This window comes from Aquarana catesbeiana, linkage group LG07 (assembly GCF_042186555.1).
Source record: "Aquarana catesbeiana isolate 2022-GZ linkage group LG07, ASM4218655v1, whole genome shotgun sequence".
NCBI classification, from domain to species: domain Eukaryota; kingdom Metazoa; phylum Chordata; class Amphibia; order Anura; family Ranidae; genus Aquarana; species Aquarana catesbeiana.
This window is the reverse complement of record NC_133330.1, coordinates 141,346,494-141,372,238: the sequence shown is the minus strand read 5'-3', so window position 1 is coordinate 141,372,238 and position 25,745 is coordinate 141,346,494. Positions and strand designations below refer to the sequence as shown.

Genomic DNA, 25,745 nt, shown 5'->3' with positions numbered 1-25,745 from the left:
AGCGATTCAAAATTGGCCAGCACAAATCTGAAGTTGCTTGGTTTGTCACAACTTTAGATTTTCTCACTCCAGTATTTACTTACCGAATGTAAAAACAAATTATTAATCCTGTAATTATTTTAGTTTAAAAATTAAAATTTCTTAAGTTCACAAGGTAAATTCTGTTTGCAACTAAACTCCCTGCATATGAATGTTTTGTATAGTAAAATTGACTCTGCTTAAAACACTGTTGTGAAAATTCCTTAAAGTACAGCTGCACTATTAGATTTTCCCCTCAAATGTTGCTCTTCTAGCTTTATACTTGCCTTCAGCCCTAATTCACTGTGATGTTCTGATGTAAGCCTCACAGCCTTTTCCCTGAAATATGGCTGCTGCGTACTGCACATGTGTACTGTGACCCAGTTTGGCTGCCATTTGCTTTATTCCCTTAACATAGTCAGTATTGATGGGGAAATCTCTCCCGCTATGTTTTTTGTATTCTGACAGCAGGATGCTGCTGTCGTCAGAATACATTGATCAATGCTGGCGGCTATAGCCGCTGGCAGTGATTGCACGAGAGACTTGGCAGGCTGGTTGTACTGAAGTCGATCGCAAGATGCCACACAGCACAAACTACCAAGCCTGCTTATAGATTTATCGAAATTTGGCTGGTTCCTGCTGAACCGGACAAATTTATATGGCCAGCTTTAGAATGAACCTCTGCCCATATCAAGCACAAAGTATTCTACATATCATGAACAAAGTTCACAACATAGGCACTAAAATTTTAGCTTTGTCTGTGCAGCTGCTTTGTCCCAGTAGGCATCAATGGGACTGCCTGCTCAGGGATGCATGAACACCTGTGCATCCTCCTGCAGGTAAACCTGGCCCTGCATGGGTGTATGGTATAATAGGCCCTGTATTGACCCCTAAATCATGCTGGCCACACCTCCTTTATATAAACAAGCTCCTTTACTTCAGATTTGTTATCGCTCAACCTATTTTCTCTGTTCGGAGACTTCATGGACGCTATGCTTTCTTCTTAGACAGTGATGCCTGATTTTTGTATGACGCAATGATCCCTTGCCCTGTCACCTTTTTATTTCCAGTGCAGTCTTACTCAGCTGTCAAATTTTTTTACCCACAAACAGCATTCTTCTGCTCTACCCTTTTGGTCCTGCCTCCATGTACATAATTGATATGGACAGACCATTTTAGAGAAAGTTCTTGAAGTTGCTAAAACTGGAGCTACCTGGGGAGATTAAGTGACTTAACGGTGTTCCTTAAAATTATAGGCGTTTAGCCACAGACTAACAATTCAATTAAACAGTTGCAGCATTGTGGAAGCAGTCCATACTACATGCTGTTTAGCTTACACTTATAGAAGGGCTTTAGCTAATCTGTTTGACAACTATTTATTAAATTGATAATGTGGAGGAGTGACTAAAAATTTGTGGATAAAACTATTTTAACTGTTTAAAATTTGCTTTCAAAATTAACACCCTACGGCAACTACAGGTATCAGATGGCTTATTAAACAGCCACTATCCAAAGGAGGCCATGGGAACAACACTTTGATTTTTGTCTGATTTTTGTTTAGTCACTTATTTTCAAAAGATTTGTGACTTTTTTTCTTTTTTAATACGTATATATATATATATATATTCTAGGTGTTTCTGTAAGAATGCCACAAACCGCTGCATATGTTGTAAATAATGGAGTGCCTATGGGCTCTGCACCACAGCTCACAGTTCATCATCGTCCCCCACAAGTAAGTGTAAAAACAGCTTGGCTGCAATGTCTGCTATTTTTCAAATAAGACCAATGCTGTGCCTCAAAGCTAGTAAAACTATCCTTTGATTTGTACACATTGAATGTCTTCTGGCTATTCAGAATGATTGATTGTCATGGGATTAAATTAAAAAATAACAAACTATATATCCTCCAGTTATATAAACCCTGCACAGGATTTTTTCTAAGAACACAGATTTGAGAAGCACTCTTGTGGAATTCACCTTTTTGAACCACCACATATTAATAGTACATTTCATCTGCACATTTAAACTATAAATGAAGGCAAATCTGTGTTTAAGATGGTAGAGATTAGAGATATCACCTAGTGGATTTTATTGCCATCTGTGTCCCTTTTAGGGAGATTCACCTTCTTTGCCCTGGTGATCATTATCACTGAAAGTGGCCATCAAGATGGGAATAGAGCGAAAATCTTCCAACGCACACTAGTTCTGGCAATTCTGCTATCAGGGATTTCCCTTTATTTTGGGGAGATTTCTTCTCACTTCCTGTTGTGGCCATTGGACAGGAAATTAAGGGAAATACAATGGAATAACTATTACGTTTTTTATATAGGAGACTGGGTATGACTATACCCTATTCGTTTCCATATTGTACACCTTACATATTGTAAAATGGCTATAACTATTCCATTATCCCCCAAGTATATTCTGGAATCTGTCTCCAATACTGTAGTTTGATAACACACTGGAATTTTGTGGGATGAGACATTGTTTTGTTGAAGCAGAATTTTATTAAAACTGTATGTTTGATATTGGCTTAAACAAAGGGATATTTTATGTTTCATTGCCACCTGTGATTTAAAGTTCTGGGTTGAACTGGATGGACTTGTCTTCAACGTAGATGTAAGATATCAGATAATTTTGGTTTGATTTAAGTCCATAATTTAATATGTACTGTGCTAACCTAACTTTATTGTTGAGAAAACATCTGTTTGACAAGGACCTTTTTGGATGTATGCAAATATAAAGCTTTTTCTCAAATTTAGGGTTATACTGCCGCCTACAGGAGGATTGGGCACTGGTGAACACGGTAGGACTGCCCTGGCTATAATATCCTCCTCCTACTGGCATGTCTTAGTTTTTTTTGCTTGTGTCCTAGAAGGATGGACGTCTATCTTCAGCTCTGCTGAGCCAAGTCCTGATCTGCCTGCAGCCTTTGGCTATCACACCTTTAGTTGAAGGAGGCTTTTTGGTCCTACAGGGCCCTTAGGACTTTTATGGACTTTCCCTTCTTTGCACTTTTCCATTTTTATTTATGAAGATTAGAAACCTCCTAGTTGGAATTTTGCTTTTCCCAAGCACTTGCAGACTGTACCCACTTGGTGAGACATTTGTCACAAAGTGGTCCGTATCTACTGTAGATTTTTTTTAAAAATCCCAGATGAGTATGTACCTGACAACAGGGTGACACTGTAGGTACTGTTAAAAATGGTGTGCCAACGTCCCCATGATAATATGTCAAGTATGGGAACTAATGAAATTGGACTTTAAGGGCACACGAGTAATTAAACTCGTGTGCCCTTAAAGTCCAATTTCATTAGTTCCCATACGTATCTACTGTAGACCCACCATTACTCGTGTAACTATACCAGTGGATGCATCTTTTTTTTTTTTTCTTTTTTTTTTTTTTTTCTTATATGGACCCTACCGATAAGCAAGTTTTACTCTCAACTATGTCTGAATGGATCAAATCCCTGACTGATGCCAACACTGACATGCTGATCATTGGTTGTGAGGATCAGTTGTCTGGCTCTGAACTTTTTTTTATTTTCCCTGATGATCAATAACAAGCCTCCTGTATTGGGATGTCTACATTCTGGATGAAGCACCTTTGGAAAGCAGCATTGTTCTGGAGGGAGGGGATTGTTAGGACTAGCAGATTTAGATAAAGAAATTGAAGCCATACTCCAGCTAACAAATTATAAGCTGCTCCACAAACTCTTTTGGGGTTTTTTTGGGTTAAAATGTTTACATAAATTTAATAAAGGCTGACCAATGCAAGTTCCCCTGTCAGTGTAAAATTGTTTGTCTCAACCTCCTAACTGCTAACATCTTCAGGACATCTTATTCTGTTGAACAGTGTACCTACTGGCAGGATCGCCATGTGAAACATTACAAGGAATAAGAGCCTAAAAATAATGAAGCCATTACATCTAGGGATTGGTAACCTACAATATAATAAAATGTTTGCTTTTGGGTTTAATACTACTTTAAACTTGGTTTTCTAACCATCCAGAAGACCTGGTATTCAAAATCAGCCAAACCAACGTTCCTCAGCATAAAGGTGCACCACCAATTTCCAGAGTGGGAGGAGACAATTGGCCGCCTTGGATGCTTTGAATTCTTGCATCCCCAATGCCTGGATGCAAAAGGTGGTGTTGCGAGGCTGCAATATTGGGTTTTGTGCCCTACCTTCTCCTTGTTTTTTAATCTCAAATCTCCCAGTGTCTCATTAGCATTGCTGAACTTCATGCTCTTTCTAGACTTGTGGATCAAAGGCCATCACTCCAGTCTGTGCTGCTGAACATTTTCCAAGGGTTTTTCTCCAACCTGTTTACAGGGAACTTTCACCCCTTATTGGACCTCAAGGCTCTGACTGCTCAAATTAAAGTCCAAAAACGGAAACAAGGTCTGTTTTCACTTTACCAGGGAGAATGTTTGGCCACAGTGGAAATTAAAGATACCTGCTTACACCTACCCAACTTTCTGAAGCTTTATGCAGTGTGGTTGGGCCTGGGTACTACCAGATTGTGGCCCTTCCATTAGGCTGGTCTTCTGCACCTCGGATGTTCATCAAGGTGTTGGTCCAGTTTCACTCTTGAGGTACCTGAATAGAGGGCTACTTGGATGACCTCCTCTTTAGGGAACAGTCAATGGGGGCTCTGGAGGACAATGTGTCGGACTCTCCAAATGTTAAAGGCTTATATGCATCCTGAACTTCTAGAAGTCATTGCTGGTTCCAGCCCTATTTTTGGTCCCGTGTAAGGGTCCTGATAAAGGATACACAGCATACTTCATTTTATTTCATCACTGCTGGCCATCACTTTGCACAACTCCTGCATTCCCTGCTTGCTTTGCAGTTTCTTTTCTGCTGTTTTACTTTAAAATTGTAAAAGTGGAGTATGAGGTGTGCACTAATGTGATCCATAGTAGGGTCTAAAAAGCTTTGGCCATACTTCTCCTTTAAGGATTACATATCCTGTGGTACCTTGCTGCCTGCAAGCTGCTATTTTTATGCTTTAATCCAGGGGTAGGCAATCTCGGCCCCCCAGCTGTGGTGAAATACAAGTTCCATGAGACATTGCAAGACCCTGACAATCACAGGTATGACTCCTAGTGACAGAGGCATGATGGGATTTGTAGTTTCAAGACAGCTGGAGTGCTGAGGTTGCCTACCCCTGCTTTAATCCCTAGGCTTCCCTTCCAAAGGTGGGCGGAGATGTTTTTTCATGGTCTGGATGGCGTCCAGGCTGTGGGTTTCTCTCTGCCACGGCTTCTTTTAGGAAGCTGGATTTCCAGTTTGCGATTCCAGCTGGTTCGGCTTCTCATTCATCGTTTCAAGGTGGCTCAGGTACACATTCCAAGCATATGGTCTCAAGGATCGGGTTCCCCCTACCTTTCCAGTCAAGACTCCGTTCTCCAGGACTGCTAGTTCTTCTTGGACATTTAGCATCAGGCCTGTTTCCAAGGTTTGTCTCTCATTGCTAAAGTGTGAGCGTTTAGCACCTTGCTTCTAATTTTTTTTTTTTTTTTTTTTTTGTCCTAGGTTTGTAAGGGTGCCACCTGGTCATCTACTCCATATGTTTTCTTTGCCAGCATCAAATATAAGGTCCTTCAGGTGGTTATTTTCTGCCATTCCATTGTTTTTGTTGGCAGGGTTAGCTGTGTGGCTGTGTTTACTACCCCCTCAGCTGGACTGCTTTTGGACGTACCAAAGGTTTCAGAATCCTGGTTTCCTTCTGTAAAAGAGTAGGATAACCTAATTGCACAGTACAAGACATGAGCTTGATTGATATTCATTGACCTTTGGTTAAAGGCTGGTACCTTCAGGTGATTGGACACTGGCAAAGCTTTTGAGGCTATGTCCCCTGGACATCCCCTTGTAACTCTCCCCCACTTCGAGAGTCTTCAGTTTTTTTTTTGTTTTTTTTTTTTGTTTTTTGTTTTTTTTTTTGCTAGTGTCCTAAGGTGATGGACATCCTCTCCCTTATGGAGGAATCACTCTTTGCTTCGCTAGTTTATTTTACTTTGGATTCCCCAATCAGCTCTTTAATCAACACTTCATTGTCTAATACAACAGTAGAAGCAGTGTAACCTCTGTAAAATCTTGGGATCTGTACCTGGACCCTACATCGTGGGGACGACCTGTAGTGTTTCTTCATGCACTGGTTCCTGCTTTGACACTCACTTTGGCACGTGCAGTGCGCATAGTTGGCCACAGGGGATATACAGATCTAGGACCATGGTCCATCACTATATAACCCGGACCCTGAAGACCTCTTTGTTCAGTGATGGATGAAGCCTGGATCCTGTATAGGAACCAGTGACCAGATCGGTAGGACAGGTTCATCCTGCTGAACCGGCCAAAAATTCGAACATGGTCTATGGCCAGCTTTACTGTCTTGGAACCGACTGCAGAGCTGTGTATGAATGCTTGGTCACCACTGTGCTATGGAGTGCACTGATAACCTGTAGATAGTTACAATGCCAACCTGTTTCAGAGGCAGGCTCCTCTGTCTAAACTATGGCTATCAATACAGAGATTCAATGTAAAGCCTCTGAGTGTACTCCATCGTTTTAACCCTTTGGGGCCTAATATGCCAATTATAATAATGGCTTCTTCTTATTTCAGTCCAATGATCATGAATAAATAAGCAGATGAATAAAAAAACTCACAGGTAGTCAGTGTATGTGTGTGTGTGTATGTATATGTATATATATATATATATATATATATATATATATATATATATATATATATATATATATATATATATATATATATATATATATATATATATACACATACTGTGTGTAATCTTATTGAGGGTTGAGGGGGAAAGTTTTTGATCCCCTGCTGATTTTGTACATTTGCCCACTGACAGATGATCAGTCTATAATTTTAATGGTAGGGTTATTTTAACAGCGAGACAGAATAACAAAAAAAATCTACAAAAACGCGTTTCAAAAAATTTTAAATTTATTTGCATTAATTTATTCGCAAAATATGACTTAGTAAATGGTGGCAAAACCCTTGCTGGCAATCAGAGGTCAGACGTTTCTTATAGTTGGTCCCCAGGTTTGCATACATCTCAGGAGGGATTTTGTCCCACTCTTTGCAGATCCTCTTCAAGTCATTAAGGTTTTGAGACTGATGTTTGGTAACTCGAACCTTCAGCTCCCTCCATATATTGGGATTAGGGTCTGGAGACTGCCTAGGCCAACTCCAGGACCTTAATGTGCTTCTTCTTAAGCCACTCCTTTGTTGCCTTGCCTAGTTTTGATGGTATATGGCCCCGTCCAGCATCCCTTTTTATGCGGTGAAGTTGTCCTGTCCCTTTTAGCAGAAAAACACCCAAAGCATAATGTTTCCACCTCTGTTTGGTGGATGGCTTTCTTGGAGTCATAGGCAGCATTCCTCCTCCAAACACAGTGAGTTGAGTTGATGCCAAAGAGCTTGATTTTGGTCTCATCTGACCACAACACTTTTTCACCCAGTTCTCCTCTGAATCATTCAGATGCTCATTAGCAAACCACAGACGGGCCTGTACATGTGATTTCTTGAGCAGGGGGATCTTGTGGGTGCTGCAGATTTTTTTTGTCCTTCACAGCGTAGTGTTACCAATTTTTTTTCTTGGTGACTACCGTCCTAGCTGCCTTGAGACCGTGTAATTCTGGGCTGGTTTCTCACTGTTCTCATGATCATTGAAACTCCACGAGGTGAGATCTTGCATGGGGCCCCAGACCGAGGGCGATTGACAGTTAAGTTATTTCTTCCATTTGCGAATAATCGCACCAACTGTTGTCACCCTCTCACCAAGCTGGTTGGCGTTGGTCTTGTAGCCCATTAGAGCCTTGTGTACGTCTACAATCTGGTCCCTGACATCCTTGAACAGCTTTTTGGTCTTGGCCATGGTGGAGTTTATAATCTGATTTCTTCTGTGGACAGGTGACTTTTATACAGGTAACAAGCTGAGATTGGGCACACTCCCTTTACAAGAGTGCTCCTAATCTCAGTTTGTTACCTGTATAGAAGACACCTGGGAGCCAGAAATCTTGCTGATTGGGGATCAAATACTTATTTCACGCATTGAAATGCAAATCGATTTTATAACTTTTCTGAAATGTTTTGTTCTGTCTCTCACCGTTAAAATAAACTTACCATTAAAATTATAGACTGAACATTTTTGTCCTTGGGCAAGCATACAAAATTAGCAGAGAAACAAATACTCTCTTGCATCTATACCTGCTTCAACTCTTCTGGGAAGGCTGTCCACATTGTTTAGGAGTGTCTATTGGAATGTTTGACCATTTTTCCAGAAGCGCATTTGTGAGGTCAGGCACTGATGTTAGACAAAAGGCCTGGCTTGCAGTCTCCGCTCTAATTCATCCCAAATGTGTCCTATTGGGTTGAGGTCAGGAATTTGTGCAGGCCAGTTAAGTTCCTCCACCCCAAACTTGGTCATTCATGTCTTTAATGGACCTTGCTTTGTGCACTGGTCCAAATCATTTGGTGGAGGGGGATTATGGTGTGGGGTTGTTTTTCAGGGGTTGGGCTTGGCACCTTGGTGCCAGTGAAGGGAACTCTTAAGGCGCCCGCATACCAAGACATTTTTAAACGATTACATGCTACCAGCTTTGTGGGAACAGTTTGGGGATGGCCCCTTCCTGTTCCAGCATGAGTACGCACCAGTGCACAAAGCAAGGTCCATAAAGACATGGATGAGCAAGTTTGGGGTGGAGGAACTTGACTGGCCTACACTGAGTCCTGACCTCAGCACGATAGAATATCTTGAGGAATAAGCACTTCCCTTACAGCATTCTCCTACTCCAATAGTGCAGGTTAGGTGATCACTGTTACTTCCACAGTAATGCTCACACCTGCCATTGGGCGTACCCAGTGTTGTGGCATCTACGTGATGACCTAAAAACACAACGTCCCCGGCTTCTGCAATGGAACGCCATCAGATCCTGCGGCATAGTGTCCCTTCTTCCTTTCCCCAGCCCTGTGCTTTTGCTGTATCTTCAGCGGGATGACACAAGATTTAAATTGACCATGCTAGCATTAATTGGCAGCCATGCTAGCGTAGTCCGTTTTTTACTATCAGGAGGAGGGGCACAGGCAGGATCAGCCAGGTAAAACAAAATATCGGCAAGAGGAAATGTAATACTGACATGACAAATCACATCTAAACAACTTAAAGCCAGCGTCTTGTAGGTGTGTTTTGGTAGTTCTGGATCAGGCATGCACAACATTCAGGAGGAATTTTTGACCATTTCCCTTTACAAAATTGCTTCAGCTCACACATTTGTAGGATGTCTGGTATGAATGGCTCTCTTGAGGTCATTCCACAGCATCTCTATGGGGTTAAGGTCTGGGCTTTTAACTGGATCACTCCAAAGCATGCATTTTTCTGTTTCTGATGCCAGTCTGTTTCAAATTTACTTTGATGCTTGGGATCATTGCCCTGCTGCATTGCCCAACTGACTTCCAGCCACACTGACATCCTGTAGGATATTTTGGTAAACTTGGCAACTCGTTTTCCCCTCTGATAGCACAAGTGGTCCAGGGAGGCCGTAAAGCAAGCCCAAATAATTATGTTCCCTCCGCCACACATTTTGATGCTGGTAAGCCTTTTTTTTTTTTTGCGCCAATACGGTGAGTTTTTTGGTGGTGGGTTTTTGTTTTTTTTTGGAGAGCAGTGACTTCCTCTGTGGTCTGTCATAAACACCCTCCCTGTTCAGACTTTCGTATGGTAGACTCAGGGAAGTTTACCAGTTCAGTGATGTCTTCAACCCTTTAGATATTACTCATGGTTTCTTCTTTAAATTATTGAGGATTGTACGTTGTGCCTTGGGAGTAATTTTGGCTGAGCACCCATTTCTAGGAAGATTAGCCATTAAACTGTCTCGGTTTGTAAACCATTTAGGCATCAGTCGGCAGTTGCACAAACGCTGAGATTGCATTGTTTCGCTTTCCAGCCTAAAAGTTGTTGTAAAGGCACAAGGTATTTTTACTTTCCTCCATTCTATGCATAAAGGCAAAAATCATGTGTGCAGCAGCCACCCTAATACTCACATGAGCCTCCTCTCGATCCATTGATGTTCTCAAGAGCCTTGCCTCTGGGGACTCGCACTCCTGATTAGCTTTTGGCAGCAGTGGGAGCCATTGGCTCCTGTTGCTGTTCATCATAGCCAGTGTGCCAATCAGTGGATGGAGGGGGCGGGGCAGAGCCATGGCTCAACTAGGGTGCCCCATAGCAAGCTGCTTGCTGTGGGGCACCTGGCAGGAGGGAGAGGCCGGAGGATCCAGGCTGCACTATGTTAAACCATTGCACAGAGCAGGCAAGTATAACTTGTTGTTGTTTTTTTTTTTTGTTTTTGTTTTTTTTTGTTGTGGTTTTTGATAAAAAAAAATTTTAATATCACTAAGTAGGTCAACTACTCTTGATTTGTATATCTTCAGAGAGCTCCTTTTTGCGAGGCATGGTTCACATCAGCTGATGCTTCTTATAAACCGAAATCTTAAAATGTTTTAGTGCCTTTTATCAAAGTGGCTCTAAGCCACACCTCCACACAATTCATTTAATTGGACTCCAAGTGTGTAAACTGGTCCCTCTTTGGTGTTTCTGGCCCCTCCCTCCTGTTGAGTGCCCCCACAGCAAGCAGCTTGCTATGGGGACAGCCGAACCACAGCTCCCTGTGTCCATTTTAGACACAGAGCTTTGGCCCAGCCCCACCTTCTTTCTTTCCTTATTGGCCAACTGACTTTGACAGCAGCAGGAGCCAATGGCGCCGCTGTCTCCGCCAATGAGGGGATTCCCGGGCAGACACTCCTGCATAGATCTTCAATCAACAGCCAGGCTGGATAATATGGATCCAGTGGTTACCCCAGTCTGGCCATTGAGTGTGCAGACATTTAGCTAAGCGCTGGATCGGCCACAACGTGCCCCACCCTGGATTGGGGCAGGTCAGAGAGTTAAATGTCTTGTGGGGACACATGTGACCGGACGCCAGAGTCTGTGTTAGTGTTACCCAGGCTGACAAGCCCCCCCTTACCTTTGGTGGCGAGGAGGTTAGGTTTCTGGAGCGTCATCCGCGAGCTTCGCTAGCTTGGTAAGTAGCTAACTCCACCCCCCAATGCTGTGTGGGTACTTCCTGGAGTGGTTGGCCCTGCGGGCTCCTCTTACTGATTTTCTTCCCCTCTACCTTCCGACAACTCAGGGGTACAGGGCATCAGATGTACTCTATGGGGAGTTTAGCCTGGGCCGCAGTGCCTCTGGGTGCCAGGTAGCTCTACCTGGGTCACTGTTTAGGCAGGCAGTTCCCTGGTCTTGGCCAGAGGAGGCCAGCCAATGACCTGGTGAACCCCCTCCTTTTTGTTTGAATGTGCGCAACCCCCCACCCCATGGGGACATGGTGGGTCTGCCTCTGCCCTAGTACCTTGGCGTTTGTTTCGGTCTTGCTGCTGCATGAGGGAGGGTGTTTTTGGGCCCTCCTATCCGGCCTGTGGTTGGACCCTCCACTAATTTAAGCTGGGGATTTGCAGCCTATTGGGGCAGGAAGTTGCACCAGCCAGTTTGGTTGTGGGCCCCCTCCTTTCTAACGCTTACACCCACGCTCTGTCCTTGAACCTGGAGGCAGAATTCGGGCCAGCACTTATCCCTGGTTGGGGGGACATGGGGGGGGGGGGGGGTCACTGGCAGACTGCTGCCCCACCATTTTTACTGACGGCATTTACCCTTTCTTGCCTCCCTGTCATGTGGTGCAGACTGGCTATTCACAGGTGAATCTGTCCCCTGCAATTCGCAGGTTCGAAACCTAGCTGTGTCTTGTAGAAAAGAAAAAAAAAACAGCCCACTCCCACAACCTGCTCCCCTATAGGTCAGAGGAGTGCACTAGCATGCTTTACAAGGAAGGTTTGTACCCTGCATATGGCTGTTTTGGTCTCCTGCCAAATGGGGTTGCAGTTTCTGCCTTGTTCCAAGGAGCCGCAGATGCATAACTGTAGGTTTGCACAGGTCTCCTGACCATTGTACTTGGTGGAGAGGGTCTTTCCCATGTGGCAATAGACATTGGTGGCCTCTCCACTTAGGATGGTGCTGGTCTTGTTGCTGGTTATCCCCTTGGTACGCACTGATGGCTAGGTCCGCTCAGCTTTTTCTTTATCCCGCATACTTAAATTTTCTCCAAAGATGGGCACAACCCAAGGAGCCTTTGCTGGCTCCGAATCACTGGTGGTTTGCTACCTGGAGAAGGCACTTCTGTAGAAATGCACCTTACCCTTCTTTGTGTAGTCTACCATTCTAGATTCAATACTGCAACTGTGATGTTGGTTGTGGAGTTTCCCTCTTAGGAAGTTGGTGGACTGCAGGGCAGAATCTGTTGCTGCCCTGCGTTTACTAGTGAATGGTCGGTGTTGGCCCCAGCCCTGGTGTTGCAGCCACTTATGAATTGGGCCTAGCTTCTGCAGCTGGTTTTTGAATACCAGACATGTGAATCAGACGTTTTATGGATCTGGGGTACCAGTTGGTCTAGGGCATAAGGTACTTTTGTGCTACGTCTTTAGATGCTGCTTATCAAGCCTCCCTTTGTTTCAGGCTCTCCGTCTCGGCGGTGGTGCTTCGGCTTGCAACCTGGGCTGCTGACCAGATTTATGGAACTTCCCTGACCGACCTGTTCTTCCAGGGCGGGTTGCCTTTTGGTGCTGTCTTGGGCAACATCCTCAAGAACCTCACAGGTGGTGAAGACTTTCCTCCCATGGGTCGGGAAGAGGTAGGATTCGTGTCAGAAGTCCAGGCCTTCCTTCACTGCTCATAAGTGACTGTTGCCTCCTCTAGCCCCTCTGATTAGGGGTCCAAGCTCCTGGACCCACAAGTCCACCATGCATGAAGGCTTACCCCACCTGCCTTCAAGATAGGAGACCATCTTGCTGGTTCTCTGGCCTGTGGGCCCCCCCATTCCTGAGCAGTAGGTCCGTACACGATTGTGTCAGGCTGTATAATAGTATTTCACTCTTACTCCCTAATTTCCATCTTTTGCCCTTGCGCCTCTTGCAGGGCCTGCGGTACCGAGTAGTGATTGTCGCTGTTCCCAAGCCAGAAGGGTTCTGAGGGTTCACGGCCCCAGAGGAAGGACAGGGTTTTTCTAATACTGAACCTGCAGGCCCTGATTTGATTTGCGCTGAGTTTCGAGTTGGAATCCATCTGTTCGTTGGTGGCCTTTCTCCCTCAGGGGTATTCTAGCATCCATGGTTCCATGGCTGCATACCTGCAGGTTCCTCTTTGCAAGAGACATCATTGGTTCCTATGCTTGTGGTTGAGGATGCACGTTATTCGATCCGTGGCACTCCCTTTTGGGCTGGCTTTGACTCCTCGGGTGATTTTCCAAGGTGCTGGCTCCAGTCCTAGCATTGCCGATTCAACAGGGGGATTGCCGTGGCCGGTTATTTGGATGACCCACTCCTCTGGCTTCCAGGTCACACTGAGGGACGACGTGGAGATCTTCCTGCACTCTCTGCAGGACTTCTGATGGGTCCTCAACTTCTGAAAATCTGCCTTTGCCAGTGTCTGGGCCTGATTCTCATTTCCGAGCAGTCCAAAAGTGGTTCTCCTTGTGGTAAAATTCTGGAAGCTTCTGCCTGAAGCCCAACTTTATTGGGCTCAGATGTGTTTTTTCATTTCTGGTCACTCTATAAATATCGAGCATTTTTTCGGTACTGTATTCCAATATTAAATTTACATGCAAGCCAAAATTCCTTTTTTTTTTTTTTTTTTTTTTCTTCTATAAAATCATCTCTCCATTGAGAGAGGCAGCCTTATTAACCACTTCAATACCAAGGACGTCATATGACGTCCTTGGCTTTGAGCAGGTATATCTGAATGATGCCTGTAGTTACAGATATCATTCAGATATTGCCGGTTTCAGCCGGCGAATCTCTACACCATAGGAACGATCATAGCGGCCGTTCCGCCGCTTGATCGTTCCTATGGGAGGCGAGAGGGGACGTCCCCCCCCCCCCTCCCGCCGCCCTCCGGTGCCTGCTCCGACTCATCGTTACGATCGGTGAGGCGGAGAGTAGATCCACTGGCGCCGGATGTAGTTAATAGAGATTTCCGGCGGACCAGATGGTCCCCGGAGTCTCTATGATCGTCGGAGGCCGGACTCGATGTTATGACGTCACGCCCGGCCTCTCAATTCAAAAAAACGGCGCCGCTTCAGCTTGGAAGCGGCGATCGTTTTATTTTTTTTTTTTTATTTCAGGCTTCCCAGCCTAGTGGTGAGATATGGGGTCTTATTGACCCCATATCTCACTATTAAGAGGACCTGTCATGTCATATTGCTATTACAAGGGATGTTTACATTCGTGGTAATAGGAATAAAAGTGATCAATTTTTTTTTTTTTTTCAAAAAAGTGTCAAAATAAAAAAAAAATATATATAATTAACAATAAAAAAAAAAAATTTTAAAGTGCCGCTGTCCCCGTGTGCTCGCACGCAGAAGCGAACGCATACGTAAGTCCCGCCCACATATGAAAACGGTGTTCAAACCATACATGTGAGGTATCGCCGCGAACGTTGGAGCAAGAGCAATAATTTTGGCCCTAGACCTCCTCTGTAACTCAAAACATGTAACCAGTAAAAAAATTTCAAGCGTTGCCTATGGGGATTTTTAAATACCGAACATTGGCGCCATTCCACGAGCGTGTGCAATTTTGAAGCGTGACATGTTAGGTATCTATTTACTCGGCGTAACTTCATCTTTCACAAAATGCAAAAACATTGGGCTAACTTTACTGTTTTTTTTTTTTTTTTTTTTTTTTTTTTTTTTTAAACACAAAACAGTTTTTTTCCCAAAAAAAACGCGTTCGAAAAATTCCTGCACAAATACTGTGTGAGATAAAAAGTTGCAACAACCGCCATTGTATTCTCTAGGGTCTTTGCTAAAAAAAAATATATAATGTGTGGGGGTTCTATGTAATTTTCTAGCAAAAAAATGATGATTTTTACATGTAGGAGCAAAGTGTCAGAATTGGCCCGGTATTGAAGCGGTTAAGCAACCCAGGCATCCCTGTTGCAGCCCAACTGATCTGGTCCCACTAGCGGTCCTCCCTGAGGTCTTGCATGCTGGCTCTGGGTTTTATGTTGTCTACCTTCGAGATAGTCTTGTGCGCATAGTTGCCATACGAGGTTCTGCGGAGGGACATTTTGTGCCAATGGCCTGTATCTGCAGCCTTCCCATGCCAACAGATCAGTCTAGAACGGTAGACAGCAGCCTTCCTCCTAAGGTGGTTCCAGTCCCCTGTCCTGCTTGCTGGGTACTTTTTTCTTCACCTCCGCTCGACAGTCTTCACAACGGATGCCAGCCTGTTTGACAGGGGAGGAGTCCTAGCTGAAATTGGCATGAATCTATTGAACTCCAGGGGAGGCTTGCCTGCCCGTTATCTGGAGCTGTGAGTGCTTAGCTGCCCCTGGAGTGCTGAAGATACCTTCTCCAGGGACTCCCAGTTGAGATTCCATCGGACGATGCCAACACAGTGGCCTATATTGTCCACCTGGATGGCAGGTGAAGTGAGGTGATTTCACTGGAGGCTTCCTGCTTTTCACATTGAGTGGAACGTGTTTTTGGGCCTTCTCTGTTGTGCATGTTCCCGGTGTCGAGAATTGGCAGGTGAACTACTTTAGTCGTCAGCCGCTGGATCAGGATGAAGTGTCCCTGCACCTGGAAGGATCTCGTCCAGATCTGCCTACCTAGGGGAACCCTGAACATGGACCCTACTGGCATCCTTCCTGAATAGGGAGATGCCACGGTTCATGTCGACAGTGCAGGACCCCCTGGCAGGTGTAATGGACGCACTGGTGGCGGCGTGGGACCAGTATTTCATTTCTTTCATCAACTCAGGGTGTTCCCTCACCTGCTGCATGGGCTCGCAAGATGGGGGCTGAAGGGATTTCGGTCATTATAGTAGCTCCAGACTTGTCTGTGGTACACCAATTCTGGGTGACCACCGGACCCAGGGTCAGATCTACCCCCTGCATTACTGTCTCTGCATCCGGTCAAGTCCAGTCTGCTAAAAACAGATGGATGGGGATCCCACCCCCCCATCCATCTAGCAGATCGGATTGTATGGTATCCGATGGAACTGGACAGGTGGTCTGTTTCCATCCGACCGCCCCATCGAGAATAGCGAGCTGCGGAGCCTACGCAGACCTGTCATCTGCCTGCTTAGCAGGGATCAGCAGACCGATCCCCCACTGAGCAGACAAATCTGCTTGACAGAGTTCGTTCCAGGGTGAAGGAGGTCTTACCAGGAGCGGCCAGTCCATTAGAGTTCTGGGGCGCTGCCCCCTGCAAGGTGCCAGACTTGTACTCATATATTTTTTTTTTTTTTTTCAGTTATCTTTTACTTTATTATTATTAACCGGTTCCCGACCAGCCGCCACAGTTACACTGCAGCAGGATGGCTCCCCCTGGGCGAGTCGTAATGGTACGTCCGCTCTTTAAGACACTGTAGGAGGCCAGCAGCGTTTCCCCGGAGCCGATGCGCGTGCCCACTGGGCGCGATGACCTCTGGGCACCCACGATCGCTTGTGACAGAACGAGAACCAGGATGTGTGTGTGTAAATGCACAAATCCATCCTGTCATGGGAGAGGAGACAGATCGTGTGTTCCTACTAAGTAAGAACACCGATCGGTCTCCTCCCCTAGTCAGTCCTATTCCCCTCCCCCCCCAGTTAGAACACACCTAAGGAACACAGTTACCCCCTTGATCTCCCCTTCGTGTTAACCCCTTCCCTGCCAGTGACATTTATACAGTAATTGGAAAACCTAGAATCGCGCTATAAATATACTATATACTTATACTAGATATAAGATCCCACCTAATTGACCACAAAGAAATGATACCAGAGAGGCCAAAACATTAACCCCTTAAATAAGTTCAGTACTAAATAGTGTCTTGAATGTTGAATAAACTTGTGAAGGGAATCCACCACCGGTGAGTAAGGGGTAGCTGCTTATCAGAGGGTCAAGGGAAGCCTGTGTAAAAGGAATCCTTGCAGGGCACGTTAGATGGATCAGCTATAGACCTGGATTAGAGATGATACAGCGGTCTCCAAAGCTTTTTAGGGGCTCTCAATATTCAAAACTCTCCTTGTACCATAATGGGATCAAGAAGGTGGATGTACATGGCAGAAAAAGAGATAGACGCTTACTAGCAGCTTTCATGGATTGAATGAAGATCTATAGATCCATCTGACGTGCCCTGCAAGGATTCCTTTTACGCAGGCTTCCCTTGACCCTCTGTAGTGGGGAGTCGTGGGCTTCTCGTAAGCAGCTACCCCTTACTCACCGGTGGTGGATTCCCTTCACAAGTTTATTCAACATTCAAGACACTATTTAGTACTGGACTTATTTAAGGGGGTTAATGTTTTGGCCTCTCTGGTATCATTTCTTTGTGGTCAATTACTATGCACTTTTTATTTGATTATATTGTCATTGTTGCGTTAGCGTGACGCTTTTACACCATTAGGTGGGATATCTTATATCCAGTACTTTCAATTTGCACACTTTTGTTTACTTTTATCAATCTTCGTATCAATCGTTCATCATATTGGTTAGTGTATGATCATACCATTTATCAATTATTTTGTTTTATAGCGCGATTCTAGGTTTTCCAATTTTTGTACACTGTTTGTTATTCAGGAGAGTCGCTGCTGGTTTTGCATTCACTCATTGATCAATTTGTATGGGTTATAGGTTTATTATTTATCATAGCGCAGTTTTTTTTTTTTTTTTTTTTTTCTTACATTTTATACAGTAATCCGTGCATTTTTATAGCACTGATCACTGTATAAATGTCACTAGTCCCAAAAATGTGTCGAAAGCGTCCGATTTGTCTGCCGCAATATCGCATTCCCGATAAAAAAAAACGCTGATCGCCGCTATTACTAGTAATAAAAAAATAAAAATGCCATAAATCCCCTATTTTTGTAGATGCTATAACTTTTGTGCAAATCAATCAATTTACGCTTATTGTGTGTATATTTTTTATTTTTTTTTTATTCTTCCAAATATGTAGAAGAATACATATTGGCCTAAACTGAGGAAAAAATGTGTGGTGTTTTTTTGGGGGGTTTTTTTGTTTTTCTTTTGTTTTTTCTTCTAAATTTACTTTTTTTTTGCGCAACAAATAAACGAACCAAAAAAAAGCTCTATTTGTGGAAAAAAGGGATACGGTTGTACAGCGTCGCACAACCGCACAATTGTCATCGCGTGTTTACCAAGCCCCAACTTCACCCAGACTCTCACCGCCACGCTCCCCAGCCAGACAGATCACGAAGATCAGTGCAGAGAGAAGCTGCCGCTGAAAGCGGCCATGGATCGGGTGGGGGGGGTGATCTGACCGGCAGGGGGGTCACATCTGGATTCCCCCCAAACCCCATGCAGCGCCTGAAGCTGGCGGCAGAGGAGGGATGCCGGGTAATAATGGTGGCTGCGGGGGATCCGATTGGGGGGGGGGGGTTAGTGCTGGGTGGAAGAAGGGGGGACAGTTTAAGATGAAAGGGAATGGCGAGAGGTGGAGTGGCAGGGGACAGGGATGTGGTGGCATGGGTGGGGGTGGTCACATTTAGGGTTAATAACTCTGATCAGTGGGTTGTAATTCGCTGATCAGTTATAGAATTGTTCAGCAGAGTCTGCTGAAGAATTCTGATATAAGCTTATGGTCATTGAAGTGACCAAAAGATTATAGGAGAGGGAGAAATGAGGTCTGTACGGACTTGGCAGTGACTCTGCCAAGTTTTAAATTCGTTTAATTGTACAAGTCATTCGATTGTAGAAATGCAGATTTAAAGTTATTTTGTGCACTTACAATTGTTTTACTCCTTATAGGAGCAAGCAAGGCCAATCCATCCAGCACCACTTCCTGAGGCTCCACAACCCCAACGCCTTCCTCCTGAAGCGGCTTCAACTTCTGCACCTCAAAAACCTCACTTGAAACTTGCCAGAGTTCAAAGCCAAAATGGAATTGTTCTTTCATGGAGTGTATTGGAAGTAGATCGTAGCTGTGCTGTAGTAGATAGCTACCACCTCTATGCTTACCATGAAGATCCATCTGCAACATCTCCTTCACAGTGGAAAAAAATTGGGGAAGTGAAAGCATTACCTCTTCCTATGGCATGCACTCTAACACAGTTTGTTTCTGGCAGCAAGTACTATTTTGCGGTTAGGGCAAAAGACATTTATGGCCGTTTTGGACCATTTTGTGACCCACAGTCAACAGATGTCATTTCCACCCAGAGCAGTTAATTTGGGCCAGTGTTTGTACTACCAGTTGCCAACCAACATTATTCTCTCCATTAACATCATGCATGAACTTTGCTTTGGAGTATTACTGGGTTGAAATATTTCTACCGGTGTAAGAAAATCACCTACAACAAAGTTCTAGTCTTGGGTCATTGCCTGGACTGGTCTGCAAAACATTGAAACGGTTTCCTCTTTTGTGTTAGTATGAAAGTCTATAAATCGGTAAATCAAAACAAATCTAGAATAAAAAGGCTGTAATTGCACAGTTTTTAAAACTTGTGCATATGGCATGGTTATAGATGTAAAAGCATTTGTATATTTAATAGTGAGATACCTTGCTTTGGTATTTGGTGAGTATAGCTCTTCGACACAAGTATTACAGAGTAATTCAATACTTTCAATCTGTTTCATACATATGAAGGCAAAATTGGTATTTTGTCCCCGCTGGCTGGGCTAGCTGGTGAGTTTTTGGTGAACAATTATCTATGGCATTTACAAAAAAAATAACAAGGTCATGTTTTCGCTAGTGGATTTGTATGTGTGTACATATATAAATATAGTGGGTTTTTTTGTTTTTTTTGTTTTTTGTGCCTTAAATTTTACCTAAATGTTTTCAGTATTGGTTGTAAGGATTAATTCTCCTTGTGGAGAAAGTGAAATCTATTCATCCGAGCGCCAAAGAGTTTTTTTTTTTTTTTTTTTGTTCCCCCCCCCCATATTAATCTGAATGTTTACTTTGTTTACCCTCCTCCTTTCCCTATTAAGTTCATGTATGCTGTATAGCACAGTGGTCACCCACCTGCAGTTACCTTGTTAATGTGTTTTCAGATGTTTTTAATAATAAATTGAACAATTCGGGATTAGTTGCACATATTGCTATTTTACAGTGTGATTGTGCCTCCAAAAGATTTTTTTAAATCATATTTGGGTATAAATGCATGAATTCATATGTACAGTGCATCCTCACTAGTAAGTGAGGACAAGTATTTTTGTATTAGTATAGATTTTCCCGGCTGCAAATTAACACTTTCATTACAGGAGAATTAGTTTTGTTAGCTATAATTCAGATGATATGTCTGTTTTGTGCAATGTATATCCCACTGTATATTTCAGATTTTTTGTTTTTTTAATCAAGAATATTTGTTACTGCAATCGCAGTACACAGTTTTTAGGAATGGACATTTACTCTCCAGAAACTTGACGCTAGATTTAACCAACTGGTAATTCTTCCAGTAAGTTGTAAATTCACACTCCACCTCCTGATGTTGGAAAATATAATTTTCAGTAAGTGCAGGGCATTGGGAGAAATACTCTGCTTGCAAGAAATATTGTTACATTGTATGTAAATAAAATATTTTTTACAAATCTTTAGCTTTTTAATTGGTAATACAACGAATACACTTGCAACATGTGTCATCTTAGCTGAATTCAAGGCAAACCAAATATTTGCTAATTAAAGCTTTGCATCTACACAGCATGGCAACTTGGCTTTCCTATTCATAAAAATGGAGGCCTTTTTTCTCTAAAGGGGCCCCTATTTTCTTTGAAGGCCACCAGTTGCTGCTGCCTTCTTCCTAGCTGCAGGGAAACTAATCACCTAACCACCCCATGGAGAAAAGAAGGCTTTATGTCCCTTTGTTTGTAATAGACTGAACAGTTTATGCAGTTTTTCCTTGTTCAGTGCCCTTCCTGGTTTCGTTATTCCAATCCCCAGCTGCCACTTTAGCTTGAATCCTGTCAAAGAGTAAAGTGTCCTGTGCCTAGCAACACAAGACTTTTAGGCTGGGTTCACACTGCCGCACTGAGCTGCTCACAGCAGGAGTCCGGTGAATCCCTGTTCACTGTTTCAGGTCTGATTTCAGTCCAAATTTTTGGCTGAATTTAGACCTGAAACGGACCAGAAGATGCACAGGACTGCTGTGCAATTCACTTCAGAGATGTGCCAACTGGCTCTGTAGAGAGCCGGTCACAATCTCCTGACATGCGATTTATATGCGGAAAAAACCCGCATCCAATTCGCAATAGTGTGAACCTAGCCTTACAGCCCCCAAGAAACAAGAAGAGTAACAGAGCTATGATACTGCTTGCTTCAGCAATGACCAGAGCAGAGAGACTTAAACAAGCAAAGTGTGAGATGGGAAGTGATCTAGCAGTGAGTCAGATAAGGAGGGAAACTGCAGTCTGTCAGTAAGAGTTATTAACTCAAGAGAACTGGAAGCTGCGTGAGTTCTAATGCTGACTTTCTACCTAAAAGCATAGAATTAAGCGGTCTAAAAACTACAAATATACAGTTGTGAAAGCTACAAAGCGTGGTTTTTTTTTTTTTTTTTTTTTTAGCAGCCTTCATTTGCCTAGAACATGTCAACATATCCAGGACAGGAGTACATATCAGTTGGAGAGTCAGTAAATAGTAATAAGCATTCAGTATAAGTTTGTATGTTTGGAGATGGGGAGAGACAATTTGGCCTGACTGGGTCATTTGCTGTTCCCTCAATAATCACTTGGAATAATGAAAAGGAAGCATAAGTTGTTCCACTTCCCGTGGTCTTGATGTAAATTTTCCATCTGAAGAAAGAAGATTTCGTGTCAAGATTTGATTCCACATTCGGCCTTTCATTAGAAAATAATGAATATCATATTTTTGTTTTTCTAAAGTTTTTTTTTTTTATTGAATTTTATAAATTTTTCCTACCAAAAACTATTCACAAGAGTCTATAACCTTTAGATACAGATAATATCAACTTAATAAGTATATACATACTGTATACTCCACCGGTAAACAAAGCAGAATTTGTACATTACCATAGCACACATCACGAAGAATCCTTGCCAATTTTTACATAGCAATGTTCAATAAATTGCAAATAAAGGCTATTATTTGAAATGGCGTGTGAGTTATATACCGCTATTATGCCTATAATCAGAGGTACATGGCTATTATTTACCAGCTGATTTGTTAGAAATGTGTTTACCACACAGAACATAGAACCTTTGCTCTCCACAGGCTGTCCCCAGCACCTCCCTTCTCTACCTGCTGTGCTGTTATCTTAGCATTGATGCTTCTATGCAATGCACCAGTTCTCTATATGGTAGGCCCTCCATTCCCTAGTCTCAAAATTTACCCTTGAAATAAGCACTACATAATAAGATTTTAGGGGAGCTAAGTCAGGTGTTGACAGCCATGGGTCCCGAGTTTATTAACTACTTCAGCCCCGTAAGTATTTACCTACCTCCTGACCAGGCTATTTTGCGATACGGCACTGCCTTAATTTAACTGATAATTGCGCGGTCGTGTGACGCTGTACAAAAACAAAATGGATGTCCTATTTTTTTCCCCACAAATAGGGAATTCTTTTGGTGGTATTTGATCACCTCTTCGATTTTTATTTTTTGCGTTATAAACAAAAAGACCGACAATTTTGAAAAAAAAAAAAGTTTTACTTTCTGCTATAATACATATCCAAAAATATGTAAAAAATTTACCGTATATACTCGAGTATAAGCTGACCCGAATATAAGCTGAGGCACCTAATTTTACCACAAAAAACTGGGAAAACTTATTGACTCGAGTATAAGCCTAGGGTGAGAAATGCGTAGCTACTGTAAGTGGAAAAGAGGGTCAACAATGCCCATTTGCAGCCCTAGATCCCCTGAACTTCAAACTCGGTAGTTAAGGGTTCCTAGATGCCCCCTATCTGCAGCCAAAATTTGGGGTCTCTGGACCCAAAGGGTCCCGAAATGACATTGCTGCAGATAAACACAGTTGACCAACTTTGGGGCCCTGTATCTTGGGGCCACTTGGTGCTAGGAACCCCAAATTTGGTGTGCAAACAGAGTAGAACTAACACTACAACATATACAAAGCTGGGCTCCTAGCACCAAGTGGCCCCAAAATACGGGGCCCCGAAGTCAGTTCGGAAAATGTCAAGCACTTTTCTGCAGCAGAGAATGACATTTTGCGAACTGACTTTGGGGCCCTGTATCTCGGGGCCACTTAGTGCTAGTAACCCAGGCTTTAGATATGTTGTAGTGCTAGTTCCACTGTTTGCACACCAAATTTGGGGTTCCTAGCACCAAGTGGTCCCGAGATATGGGGCCCCAAAGTCGGTTCGGAAAATGTCATTCTCTGCTGCAGAAAAGTGCTTGACTCGCGTATAAGCCGAGGGGGACATTTCAGCACCAAAAAATGTGCTGAAAAACTCAGCTTATACTCGAGTATATATCATCAGTTTAGGCCAATATGTATTCTGCTACATCTTTTTGGTAACAAAAAAAAAACGCCATAAGCGTATATTTCAACAGATGATGAAATAAAGGATTATACAACTTTAACCACTTGCTTACTGGGCACTTAAACCCCCCTCCTGTCCAGACCAGTTTTCAGCTTTTGGTGCTCTCACACTTTGAATGACAATTACTCAGTCATGCAACACTGTACCCAAATGATTTTTTGTCCTTTCTTCCATACAAATAGAGCAGGGATATGCAATTAGCGGACCTTCAGCTGTTGCAAAACTACAAGTCCCATCATGCCTTTGCCTCTGGGTGTCATGCTTGTGGCTGTCAGTCTTGCTATGCCTCATGGAACTTGTAGTTCTGCAACAGCTGGAGGTCCGCTAATTGCATATCCCTGAAATAGAGCTTTCTTTTGGTGGTAGTTGATCACCTCTGGGTTTTTTTTATTTTTTGCGCTATAAATGAAAAAAGACCGAAAATTTTGACAGAAAAAAAAGCGAATTTTTCTTAATTTCTGTTATAAAATTTAGCAAATTAGTAATTTTTCTTCATAAATTTTGGCCACAATTTATACTGCTACATATCTTTGGTACTAATAACCCAAAATTAGTGGAAATGATTTGGTCTGTGTGAAAGTATTAGAGTCTACAAGCTATGGTGCAGATCATTAAAAAAAATGTATTACATCTGATGTACTGGTGGCCTATCATTTCTTGAGACCCTAACAAGCCGGGAAAGTACAAATGCCCCCCAAATGACCCCTTTTTGGAAAGTAGACATTTCAAGGTATTTAGTAAGAGGCATGGTGCGTTATTTGAAGTTGTAATTTTTTTACCACAATTCTTTGCAATATTAAGATTTTTATTTTTTCACAAAATTGTCATTGTAATAGCTTATTTCTCTCACATAGCATGTGCATACCACAAATGACACCCCAAAATACATTCTGCTACTCCTGAGTATTACGATACCACATGTGTGGGACTTTTTCACTGCCTGGCCACATACAGAGGCCCAACATGCAGGGAGCACTATCAGGTGTTCTAGGAGCAAAAATTACAGATCTCATTTCTCAACCACCTATTACACTTTTGGAGGCCCTGGAGCACCAGGACAATGGAAACACCCACAAAATGACCCCATTTTGGAAAGCTAACACCCCAATGTATAATCTATAAGGCATAATGAGTCTTTTGAACAGTTAATTTTTTTTTCCAGAAGTTTTTGGAACATGTGGGAAAAAAAATAAACGCTTAATTTTTTTTTTTTTTTTTTTTTACACAAAGTTGTCCGTTTATAAGATATCTCCAACACATAGCATTTAGATAGCAAAAATGATACCTCAAAATACATTTTATTTTTATTTATTTCAGGTACTTATACATTCTGCTACTCCTCCTGAGTATGGCGATACCACATGTGTGAGACTTCTACACAGCCTGACCACATACAGAGATCCAACATGCAAGGAACACCGTCGGGTGTTCCAGGGACACATAGCATGCACATACTAAGAATTACATCCCAAAATACATTATGCTGAGCAAAGCATAAACAAAAGATTACCTGTGGTTGTAGTAGCGCAGTTGTACACAGGAGGATAGCACAATTGTCCAGGCAGCAGGCAGGGATACTGTACAAATACAGTCCAGGGTTAGTGCAGGCAGAGATATTGTCAAATATTGGTCCTGGTAGTAAGCAGGAACATGTTGTGTGGTCAGTGCAACAGGCACAGACATAATGGCAGTAAGTCCTACAGGCAGCAGGCAGAAGTAGGGCCTTGTTCAGGACAGAATGGGGACAGGGGTAGAGGCTTCTCCCACCCAAATCTCTTTGAAGTCTCCAAGTCTCCAGACCCTAGGAATGAGAAAACAAAAAAAAATTGTTTTCTTCATTCAGAAAAACAATTCTGGAGCCCCTCACATTTGCGAGTCCTCTGTGTTGAATCCCACTAGTCCAGTAGCGGGGTACAAGATCAGTCCATGAGGCAGGCAAGAGGCATGGTCAAACAGTCCAAGGTCAGTTCCAGATCAGGCAGAGGTATGTACAGAATTGTTAGGCAGAAGCATGGTCGAATAACAGTCCAGGGTCAGTTCCAGATCAGGCAGAGGTATGTACAGAATCGGTAGGCAGAAACATGGTAGCATAACAGTCCAGGGTCAGTTCCAGATCAGGCAGAGGTATGTACAG

General features: G+C 43.1%; 1 protein-coding gene across 1 annotated transcript in view; it reads left to right on the top strand.

Annotated features, from left to right (window-relative positions):
* ATF7IP (activating transcription factor 7 interacting protein) overlaps nucleotides 1-20,684 on the top strand; it is a 192,471-nt gene extending 171,787 nt beyond the window's left edge. The window contains 2 exon segments of the mRNA XM_073592710.1: nucleotides 1,650-1,750; nucleotides 18,906-20,684. Of these exon segments, the coding sequence (XP_073448811.1) occupies nucleotides 1,650-1,750; nucleotides 18,906-19,322 (518 nt within the window). The 3' untranslated portion in view covers nucleotides 19,323-20,684.
* Nucleotides 20,685-25,745: the final 5,061 nt, after the last annotated feature.